Source organism: Lontra canadensis, unplaced genomic scaffold (genome assembly GCF_010015895.1).
Source record: "Lontra canadensis isolate GAN:19392208 unplaced genomic scaffold, GSC_riverotter_1.0 scaffold1, whole genome shotgun sequence".
Taxonomy (NCBI): Eukaryota; Metazoa; Chordata; class Mammalia; order Carnivora; family Mustelidae; genus Lontra; species Lontra canadensis.
Genome location: NW_022630995.1, coordinates 71303708 through 71316080, shown reverse-complemented (window position 1 = coordinate 71316080; position 12373 = coordinate 71303708). Strand labels below are relative to the sequence as shown.

The 12373-nt window shown below is 36.5% G+C and overlaps 1 protein-coding gene across 4 annotated transcripts in view; it reads right to left on the bottom strand.

The window, feature by feature from the left end:
• Positions 1 to 12373, bottom strand: part of ELF2 (E74 like ETS transcription factor 2) — a 101634-nt gene that overhangs the window by 65487 nt on the left and 23774 nt on the right. For all 4 annotated transcript variants that reach the window (XM_032857447.1, XM_032857466.1, XM_032857457.1 and 1 more), the window contains exons 2-3: positions 5960 to 6047; positions 4235 to 4473 (exon numbers count right to left, since the gene is read on the bottom strand). In XM_032857447.1, coding sequence (XP_032713338.1) covers positions 4235 to 4306 — 72 coding nt within the window. In that variant the 5' untranslated portion in view covers positions 4307 to 4473; positions 5960 to 6047. The remainder of the gene's footprint in view (positions 1 to 4234; positions 4474 to 5959; positions 6048 to 12373) is intronic.

Genomic DNA, 12373 nt, shown 5'->3' with positions numbered 1-12373 from the left:
TCAGTGACACTGTCACTCTTTGTCTGGGTTCCTTCTCCCTACACTGTGATCCAGAAAAGGCTCCAAGCAATGAGTCAGTACAATCAGAGATCACCTGCTATTCTCTTGGGAAGCACAGCCCTGTGCCTCCTGATGTCCAACTGTCTTAGTCCATTCAGGCTGCTGCAACAAAATACCACTATGTGGCTTATAAACAGTAGAAATTTATTGTTCACAGTTGTGGGAGCAATAAGTCCAAAATCAGGGTGCCAGCATGACTGGATGAGGGTCTTTTTCTAGGTCAAAGGCTCCTTATCGTATCCTTGCATGGCAGAAGGAGTAAGGGATCTCCCTGGAGCATTCTATAAGAGCACTAATCCCACGCATAAAGTCCCTCCCTCATGACCTAATTCCCTCCCAAAGGCCCTACCTCCCAATACATCATGTTTGGGGGTTAGGATTCAATATATGAATTTTGGGGGGGTCACAAACATTCAGACCATAGCACCAACGTTTCAAAACTGTGCTTTCACATGTTTTCATTTTCCTCCTTGTTAATGGTGGGAATAAAAATATGGTCTGTTATTCCATCACAATCTGAGTGGAAGAACTCCCAATTCTGTCGGAAAGCAGATGCTCTCTAAAATTGTATTTGCTATGTTTTTAAGTCCTCTTTTTTTTTCTGCATTAACTCCCATTTCTATGAGACTTACCTGCTACACATTTCCTTTTCAAAAACTCTGATTATTCCTACATATATACTCTTCAATACAATCTTTAGGTCCATATAATCAATTTCTCCCAAACTTGCCCTAACATTTGATAAAGATGGAATAAAATATGTAAACTGGAGGAAATTGACATCCTCCATAATATTGACTCCTTCCATCTCTCCTATCCAAGTACAAAGTACATCTCTTTGTTTGCTAAAGTCTTCTTTCATGTACCTCAGTACCATTAATACATTGTCTTGAAAGAATTCCCTTTATCTTTTACATTTATTCCTCAATATTTTATATTTTTTTGTTAATTTTCTGAAAGGAACCTTATTTTCCACGATCTTTTCTAACTAGACCCTTACAAAAGAAAGCTAGATATTTTTAATGTTAATTTGTACCCACCAAACTACCAAGCACTCTTACTCGTTCTAATTGGTTTTCACGGACTTTCTCTGGTTTTGTTAAGTAGAGAATCATATTATTTAAAGATGGTAATTTGGTCTTCTTTCCAGTGTTTATATATTTTTTCATTATCTTGTCTGATTATAGGAAAATATTAAATAATAGTTATTACGGTAGTGCCCATACTTATCTTCTTTCCAATTTTATTTTTTTTCTTTCCAATTTTAAAGAAATACTCCAGTACTTCACCATTAAACAGGATTCTGGCGATTGATTTGTAACAGTTATTTTTTATAATGTTACAGAAATATGTATCTGTATTTATATTATCAGGACTTTTAATCAGGAATGGATATTCAACTTCATAAAATCTCATTTCATCTGGTATTTTATCCCTATTAATATATCATAGGTCATGCATCTTATTAGTAGGGGTATATATATTAATTGTTACCCTTGTGTATCTAAAACCTATTCAGTACTGAATTTAATATATGACTGCATTTTATATATTTATTATTATTCCATTTTTTATTTTTGCATCTATACTCATTAGTAAGACTGTAGTTGGCATCTTTGGTTTTTGGTCTCTTTGCCAGAAATATACTTATTCTGATTTTATCAAATGCATTACTTTTATAATCAGGAATAAAGTTAAAAAAAAATAAAGCCTAAAAATCATCAATAACTCTCCAAATGCCCACAATTTTTAAACATTTATTTTTTTCTTCAGATTCTGGAACTAGGATTATAAAATTTTGACAGGTCATTTTTTCACCCCACCCTACATTCTAGAGCATAGATATTAAATCTATCTATAACATATACTATCCTCAAAATTTTCTTTGTAATATTAGGTGACATTTCAGATACTAGTTGCTTTCCAATTTCTTCCTGGAGTTCTCTTTCCCCAGATTCTCTATTTCTACAGCTCAATCCCTTACTTTATTTACATCTAAACTAAAATGCACCTCCTCAAGGGCACCTGGGTGGCTCAGTCAGTTAAGTGACTGCCTTCAGCTCAGGTCATAATCCCAGGGTCCTGGGATCAAGCCTCATGTCAGGCTCCGTGAGCAGGGAGCTTGATTCTCCTTCTCCCTCTGCTGCTCCTCCTGCTTGTGTTCTCGCTCCCTCTCAAATAAATAAACAAAATCTTAATAAATTAAAAAATAAGTAAAATGCTACCTCTTCAGAAAAAGCTTCTCTGACCACCCTAACTAAAATATCCCCTACCAACTCTCCATCTAACTCTAGCCCCGATTTATTCTTCATAGCCATTCTGAAATATTTCATTCCCAGTGCCTCAAAAAGTACTTGATGCACAGTAAGTAAACAATTAATATTTGCTGAGGAATAAATAAGTGAAATAAGTGGGTATCTACATAGTATAATTTGAAGAAAGAGTTCCCCAAGAATAATTTCCCCCATTCTAGTGCCACACCGCCTAAAATGCCTGTGACTACTCATAGGCTACCTACCACATAAATCATTAATCAATAATGCCTTGGTAAAATAACTTCATTTATCAGATTCTTTCTTCCATAATAATTAGTCCTCCAGGCCATGAACACCTGGGTTCCATGTAAAGGAAGAAAAATACAGTGTCTTCCAGAAACAAACTGTTGCACTCTTTTTCCCATAATAATGATACCAAACGAGCACAAGGTAAATATACTCTGCCTATTACTCTTGGTGGTTTCCTTCTGAGGGTTAAATACAACAAAGTAAAATTATATAACAAAGAGAAAGCACTGGAAAAAGAAGTAATAATTGGTCTGGGTGATGGAAGGGGATGGAAGTCCCCAGAGTCTCTGATGTCTTTGGGGAGTCATATCTAGAAGTGATCATATAGAAAGTTAATCTTCAAGGAACAAACAGAAACTGATTATGAGAATTATTGATTATGAGAATTAAGTACAGTCTCTAGCTGTGGCTTCTCTTAACGGACCTTAAATCAGTTTTAGATTCAAACACAGTAAGAACATTCTGGTTACCAAGTCCACTGAGAACAAAGAAAAAGCAGTACCTTCATTTTATCCCCTTCCCACTGAATTTAACTATAGTTACCTTGGAAGACTGAACAGACAAAAACAATCAAGAAAAAGAAGACTCCAGAATACACAGCCTAATATCCTAACATTTCTTGGTTCTGTCACTATTCTACTATGCTGGTACTAAGGACCAGTAACAGGAATATCTTCCACAGAATAGAGAGAAAACAGATTTTTAAAATACAGCCAACTCTCCATTTGCCCATCTCATCTCTAATCAAATATTTGTCCATTGTTATGACAGCACTAATATATTTTAATTTAGATCCTTCCCAATATTTAGTCTTTACTGAATGGAGGGAACAGAAGCCAGGCCTTGGAAGTCCTTATGTTTCTGGTACTGTTATTTTTCTACTCCTACCTCCTATTCTTTAATGTTATCAGTAATAAGAAAATAACCAAATATGCTAATGATGCAGAGTTCTACATGTAAAACATTTCAAAACCTTTCTTTCTGATTTACAAATCACCCAAATTCTTAAGTGTACGTGTGTGTGTATATATATATATATATATATATACATACACATATATATACATACATACACACAAACACACACACACACACACACACATATATATATGGGATTAAAATATGATAGTTCTCCACGCTGAATTAGAAATAATAAAATAACCAAAAAGCACAGATGACAACTAAAGGAAATACAAAATTCTAATTTAAGATGAATCTAATTTATGTATTTAGGTACAGTATTTACCTACAGATTCTGTAATCCAAAACGATGGATTTTTACCAGGAATTAAAACCTATCTCAATACTTTCTGTGTTCTTTCTTTCAATTTTTTCCTCCCAGTTCATTCTAATATATGCATGTTTCAAAAACTCAGATGAGCCTGGCAATAACTACCTCAACCTTCTACTACCTAAATTATGTGAGGGCACATAATATGTACATGTACAATTTTATGCATTGTACATTTCTACTAAAATATACATGTTTAAATATATATATGTATATATGTACATATATATATGTGTGTGTGTTTCCCATTAGTTTCAAAATGAGTTCATATACTGATTTCTGTAAACAAAACAGTAATGTAATACATGGGATGCCTAACCTCTTGATTTTCTACTCCATTGCTGGAAAGCTCCAAAACAGAACCTCCATTGTCAACCACTGCTGATGTCATTGTTATTCCCTGAGGAGGCTTCAAACGCTATTAATCAATGTAATTTAAAGATTCATAGATGACTGCCAGTGTTACAAGTTTGCATTATCATGTTCTAAAAGTCAATAGACATGGAGTGAAGGAGATATCCAGAAATCCAGTCTTCTAAAGATGATTAACCAGAGGGCCTAAAAAGAGGAAGAATTTGAAAAGTTATTAAAAATATACAGGAAGGATATAAAACACAATCTATTTTACAATCTAATCTTTGACACTTCTGTAAACTAAGAAAAAGGAGCTTAGACTTACAAAGCCCAGTGTCAAAAGAGGGCAGTAATGAGCACTCTACTCCTTAGAGCTGTCAACTTCATAAACAATTTATTACAATCAAGTTATTGCACACAGATGACCTTATGATACTTACATTCTAACGGATAAAATGTTATAACTTTCTCTTTTTATGAAGATGTACTTTTATTCCTGAAATATTTTCATAGAAATTTTAAAAATATTTTATACGTTGATAACAAAATATGCTAAATCAAGACAACTTCTAAAATTATTTGCCTATTCACCAAATTAAAAGATTTATTGGTTTGTAAATATTTCATTCTTCATTGGCTCCTTTGGTTGCTTTATTTGACTAATATAATTAGACATGTCTTTTGCTTATGGTAGCAATCTCATTTTGTGTTCATATTCTGAATACTCTACAAGGTCTATAAAATGGATTAATTTGAGTTATATATTTAAACTTTCAAATAGAGTAGTTTAAAAATAAAATAGCAAAATCACATGGAATGCCTTTAATATTACTTTATCATTCTTTCCTCAGTAGTTTTTGGGGTTTTTTTGCTATTGGTTAAAAATTCATTATAGCAGCAGTCCCTGAGTGGCTCAGTGGATTAAGCATCTGACTCTTCAGTTTTGGCTCAGGTCATGATCCCAGGATCACGAGATCAAGCCCCACGTGGGGCTCCACTCTCAACAAGGAGTCTGCTTAAGATTCTCTCTCCCCTCTCTTCTCTGCCCCTCCCCACCACTTGTGCTCACGCTCCCTCTAAAATAAATAAAATATATATATTTTTTAATTTCAATATAGGAAATCATTTCAAGTAAACATAATTCAAGCCTTTTTCCTAGTAGTGATGAATGTTGATATATACATATCATCTAGATTTATGCATTAAATTATTCCTATAAAGTTATATTTTATTTGATTTTATGTAGGTTATATTTTTCATAAAAGAATTAAAGATTTATTTGTTACAGATTTTCATATAAAAATTAAATAAGTATATTTAAATAGAAATGAATATACCTTTCTAATAAATCATTCCATTAATATCATGCCCTATGTTAAATTTGACCCCTGGCACTATACAGATATGAAAATAAAATAAAGAATTTCCATAAATTTATACAATAAAAGAAATACCTGGAAAAAAAGCAGAAATTTCACACCTTCTAAAATTCATTCAGGACTGTTAGTATTATTTTTGATCTTATCACAGACAATGGGATAGGATGTATTTGTATTTTAACAACAAAATTAGTAAAAATCCACAGTTCATATCACACTAAAGCTCACTACTATCATAAAAGGTAATGACTATTTTCAATATCCGTTTTCTTAACACTTAGGTAATAATAGCAGAAATAAAGTTTACTTACAATTTGAATGTTAAGTAGTGTAATCATCCTTCACTATTTTCACAAGTTGGCAAGAGCTAAAATATAAACCAGCAGTTCTTTGGAACTACTATGTGGGGGGAAAAAAGAGAGTATTAATATAATTCCATTTGAAAATATTTTACCCAAAATAGGTGTGATTCAGATAATATGTACTTCTTACAATAAGCCATCCCCAAATCCTGATAACACACATTATATAAAGGACATAATAAAGAAATTATTTCTAGGCTATTGAGGAACCAGAAATCTTTATTAAACTTAAAATTTTAAGTCACCACTAAATTGTCAAATTATTGAATACAGACAGACCCAACATGATATGGCCTAGGCCTCATACCATGGGCTATATTTCAAGTAACCAACAGGATTTTAACATCTGGCTGCAAGCATAAACCCTGATGCCCAGGATTATAAAATCAGGCTTAAAAACCCTAACCCAAAAACTACTATAACACAAAATCAATGATATGCTGCCTATTAAGTCACTTTCCTGCTCTCTCACCCTCCACACCCAGCTTCCATACACATCCAAACATCCCGAGCCTCCTCAAACATCCCCCTCCCTTCAGAGGCTAATCGAACGACCTGTGTACTAGATGTTAGGTCTTGCTCCATCAATTACTCCCTCCTTTTCCTTAACCTTCTCTTACAACATCTGGTCCTTCCCCTCAAAATAGCAGGATCTGTAAGACCCTTTCATCTTAAACACAGGAAAGTCATCCTCCATGACCCTGCAAAGCCCTCCAGCTACTGTTCTAGTTTGCTCCTTTCTCAGAGATGAATCTAGGGGGAAATCTCCTATCTTCTGTCTCCACTTCCTAATTCCTCAGGTGTTCCTCCTTTTATGGAAGTTTGGCATCTATCACCCCCAAATGAAATTTTTACTAAATTCCGATTGTCAGTCAAATCCAATGGATATATCTGTTTTCACAGGACTTGATGTCTCTTAAGTATTTGACACTACTGATCATTCCCTCCTTGAAACTCTATCTTGAATTTATCTTCTTCCTCTCTAACTACTCTTTTTCAATTCCCTCCTGTAGGCCAACCCCTAATTTTCAGGGGCTTAGAGCAAGAGTACAAATGGAAGCCAACATTCTACGTGTCTAAATATTTTAAAGTTATAAATCAAGCTAACAAGTTGTTAAATTATTATTCTATCCTCCCATCTTGACATATATACTTTTATAACAACCTAAAAGGCTAAGTTCTGATTTGGAATTCTCAAACTCCCTCAAGTTCTATAGTGGCATGGGAGTCACTCAAATTCTTTGAGAGCCCTCCCCTTTCTCTCCTCCCACCTTTAGTTCCACTCCATTCATAAGGAGCCTCATATGTATACATGTCGACATCCCATCCCACAAGTCCAAGTTCTGGCCACATGCCTGCACACAGCAGTTGCTTGGTCATCACTTGAGCCTAGAGAAGCCCATACATGTGTTCAGTCAAGAGAAGAGAGAATCAGAGAAGAGGCTTTTGAAGCGCTACATGGGCAGGGAATTCTGGGGTTCAAATACTCAGAACTTAATGTAGAAATGGGTATCAAATGAACGAGTTTCCTTGTGCATCTCGCACCCCCCCCCCACCACCCATATCCTCATTCTATCAGGACGGGTAAAACTCAACAAAGGCCCAATGAGGACCTCTGATGCACAAGGCCTAGGTTCCTGCTTAGCAAAGTCAAAGAACAGTGCTTACATGAAGGTGTTTCCAGAATCCCATCCCTAATCCTCTTCTGACTCTATACTTTCTCTAAGCTATCTCATGTATTGCCACGGCTTCATGCAAATCTTTCTTCCACCCTAAACCATTTTAATGGGTTCCGGTTTGTCTACTAGACAGTTTCTTTCTTTCTTTCTTTTTTTAAAGATTTTATCTATTTATTTGAGAGAGAGAAAGAGAGGACACAAGCGAGGGGAGGGGCAGAGAGAGAGGGAAAAGCAGGTTCCCCTGTTGAGCAGGGAGCTCAATGCAGGGCTCAATCTCAGGACCCCAGGATCATGACCTGAACTGAAGGCAGACACCTAACTGATTGAGCCACCCAGGCATCCCTGTCTACTAAACACTTTCTTGCCTCTACTTCTTTGTGAAATTAAATAGGGTATAAATAAATAGCAAGCATCTATTCCAAGATATCCCAGGCACTCCATTAATTAATTTAGTCATTCAGCAAATATTGAGCACCTATTATATGCTAACAGTTCTCAGTGCTAGAGGTACAGCAGTGAATAAAGTAAAAATCCTCATTCTTATGGATCTTATATTCCAGTGGGAAGAGATGAAAACAAAATATGTATAGTATACATGTAGATGGTGACAAAGGCTAAGGAGACAAATGAATCAAAGGGAAAGAACATTCAGCAGGGAAGAGAACTATAATTTCAAACTGGGTTGTCAGAGAAGGATTCACTAAAAAAGTGACATATGAGTAAAGACCCGAAAGTAGGGAGTGAGCTGTGCCAATGACTGGGGGAAGAGCCCTCTAGTCAAAGGAAAGGGAAATACAGTAACTTCAGGATGGAGTACACCAGACTAGTTCAAGGATCAGCAAGAAGGGCACTGTGGCTGGAGTGAAGTGAGCAAAAGGAAAAAAGAATAGAAGAAAATGGGAGAGAAAGGGGAGGGGGACATGTAGGCCCTCCTTGAGGTCTGGGACTTTTACTCCGGGAAAGAAGAGTTTTATGCAGAGAGATGGATGATTTGATTATTATGGGAATCATTCAGAAGCTGGGTTGAAAACAGATAAGGGGACAAGGGCATAAACAGGAAGATCAGTTAGGAAGCTACTATAATAATTAGGTGAGAAATTATAGTGGTTAGGACCAGAGCAGTAGGTTCTGGAGAGGGTGAAAAGTGGTCAACTGTTGGATATATTTCAAAAGTAAATGGACAAGATTTTATAGCAATGTAAATATGGATATGAGATAAAAAGAAGAATCAAAAATGAATCCAAAGATAGCAGTCGGAGCACAATGGAATAGCCATTAAATGGGCTAGGGAAAAGTGTGGGAAAAGAAGTTCAATGTGTCTCAAACTAAACCCACTTCTTCCTCTGCTCGGAAAACGTATTACCTCTCCTATTGTGCTTAGCTCAGAAAGCTACCCTAACACCCACACAAGTTATCTAAAAAGTAAAGATCCTAAAATTCAGAGTTCCTGAAAAACCATCATACTCTCTCATTCTTGACCCAGTCTCTATAATCTCATATCCTCTGACTTAGCCAAGGTCTTTTTTTTTTTTTTTAAGCTCATTTATTTATTTGACAGAGAAAGAGAGAGCACAAGCAAAGGGAGCAGCAGGCAGAGGGAGAGAAGAAGCAGTCTCCCCACTGAGCAGACCCTGGGGTCATGACCTGAGCCGAAGGCAGATGCTTAACCAACTGAGCCACCCAGGTGCCCCTCAATATCACTTTCTATCACTCTCTTCCCCCATCCACAGATGTACCTCCCTCATAAAAACATCAGTGAAATAACAGCTTCCAGCAGATCCTTCACTTGGTACCTCTTACCAATCTTAAAGCACAACACCTATGCCTTTCTTTCACGGTCCTCTAAAATCCTGCTCCTCTTTACCTTCCTAAACTTACCTCTGACTACTCTCCCAAAGTACCATATTTTTTTAAAGATTTTATTTATTTGACAGAGAGAGAGAGAGATCACAAGTAGGCAGAGAGGCAGGCAGAGAGAGAGAAGGGAGGAAGGAGGCTCCCTGCGGAGCAGAGAGCCCAACGCGGAGCTCGATCCCAGGACCCTGGGATCATGACCTGAGCTGAAGGCAGAGGCTTTAACCCACTGAGCCACCCAGGCGCCCCGCCAAAGTACCAAATTTTAAAAATCTGTGTTTTGTATCACCTAAACCAGTGCCTTTCAGATAGCAGATACACAGTAAAGATATGATGAATACAAGAATAAACGAACATGTTCCCATCAGAAAAGTATCTTCACTGTTCACTACACATACCATGCTCATCCCCATCCCATCCCTTTGCTAGTCCTCTTCTCTCACCCTTTTCTTTGATTATTCAAATTCCACCTGATCCTCAAGGACAAATTTTTCCCTACAATGACATTACCTCTTTCCTATCTCTTACTATACCAGTTCTTTCAATAATATTTATTGAGTACTTACTAAATACCAAATACAGAACTATGCCAGAAACACAAAAATAGTCAGGACTCAGCCTTCAAACAGCTTAAAGTCTGGTAAGGAGAAACAACATAGAAACAATTACAATCATGTAAATGTCATTAAAGAAACTACAAAGTACAATGGGAATATTAAAAAAGGAACATCTAAGTCGACCTCGGGGAGTTCTACAGAGACTTCAGAAAGAGGCCATCATTTACTCTGGGACTAGAAGACGGGATAGAAATTGACATAGCAATAAGAAGAGAAACAACTCTGAATAATAAATGTTATTCTCAGGACTGAAAGAAAACTGCAAAATGATAAAAACTTAAGTATCACTCAGAAGTAAATTCTGCTCAGACTGTTAGTTGCTTAGAGTACAAATCACTCTCTCATCAGAAACAGTTTATGTGTATGACTTTATTTATATAAACTACAAAAAACAAGGAAAACCCAAACTATGATACTAGAAATAGGATACTATGGGCAACTGCCTGGCTAGCTCAGTCCATAGAGGAGGACACTCTTAGAAATAGGATACTATGTTACAAAGGGTGAATATCACTAATATATAAAGAACACTTAAAATAGAGGAATAAAGGAACAAAAAACCCAAGGGAAAAATAGAGAAAACAAGTAAATATACAATTCACTAAAGCAGATATAAAAATGGCCCTTAAACTTACGAAATGATGTTCAAATTCACTCATAGGGAAATACAAATTTTTTATAAACCTTTTTAAATAAGAGAACTTTTCTCTCAAGTTGGTGAGAATTAAAATGTATGACATATTCTTTTGATAAAGCTGTGCACTTATACATTGCTGGTGGGAATGCAAACTGATATAATTTGGTAATATCTAAGCAAATTGTATACACACTTTTTTTAAAGAGCTTTTTTATTTTTATTTTTTTTAAGATTTTATCTATTCATTTGACAGGAAGACAGAGAGAGAGAAAGCACAAGTAGGGCAGAACGGCAGAGGGAGACAGAGAATCAGGCTCCCTGGTGAGCAAGGAGCCTGATGCAGGGTGATCCCAGGACCCTGAGATCATGACCTGAGTTGAAGGCAGACGCTTAACCGAATGAGTCACCCAGGTGCCCCTAAAGAGCTTTTTTTAAAAAAAAAAAAAATTTGTTTATTTAATTGGTGGGGGTGCAGAAGGAAAGAATCTCAAAGCAGACTCTACTGAGCATGGATCTCAATCTCACAACCCTGAGATCATTACCTGAGCCAAAATCAAGAGTTAGATGCCTAACCCACTGAGCCACCCAGGCACTCCTTATAGAGCTTTACTGAGATATAACTGACATTTCATTCAGTTTGCCCATTTAAAGTATATAACTCAATGGTTTTTAGTGTATTAAGAAGTACAATCATCAACAGAATCTAATTTTAGAACACTTCCAGCACCAACACCCCCCAAAAAAAGTCCCATGTGCATTAGCAGTCACTCCCCAATTTTTCCCAACCTCTAGTCCCTGACAACCATTAACCTACTTTCCTTTTTTTTTTCTTTTTTTTTTTTAAGATTTTATTTATTTGACATAGGGAGAGATCACAAGTAGGCAAAGAAGCAGGCGGGGGGGTATGGAAGCAGACTCCTTGCTGAGCAGAGAGCCCAATGCAGGGCTCAATCCCAGAACCCTGAGATCGTGACCTGAGCCAAAGACAGATGCTCAACCAACTGAGCCACACACGCGCCCCCATTAACCTACTTTCTATCTCTAGAGATTTGCTTGTACTGGCCATTTCCTATAAATAGCTTTATATAACATATGGACTTTTGTGACTGGTTTCTTTCACTAGGTATAATGTTTTCAATATTCATCTATGTGTAACGTGTGTTAGTGGAGCAACATAGGGATTAGGAATGTTACCCCTTCATGCGGTCAAAAATCCAGATATAAATTTTCACTTGACTACTAAGAGCCTACTGTTGACTGAAAGCCTTACCAATTATATAAACAGTCAATTAACACATATTTTGTATCCTATATGTATTACATACTTGATTCTCAGAAGAAGTTAGAGAAAATAAAATGTTAAGAAAATCATAAGGAGGGGCGCCTGGGTGGCTCAGTGGGTTAAAGCCTCTGCCTTTGGCTCGGGTCATGATCCCAGGGTCCTGGGATTGAGCCCCACATCGGGCTCTCTGCTCGGCGGATAGCCTGCTTCCCTCTCTCTCTCTCTGCCTGCCTCTCTGCATACTTGTGATCTCTGTCTGTGAAATAAAAAAAAAAAAAATCTTTAAATAAAAAA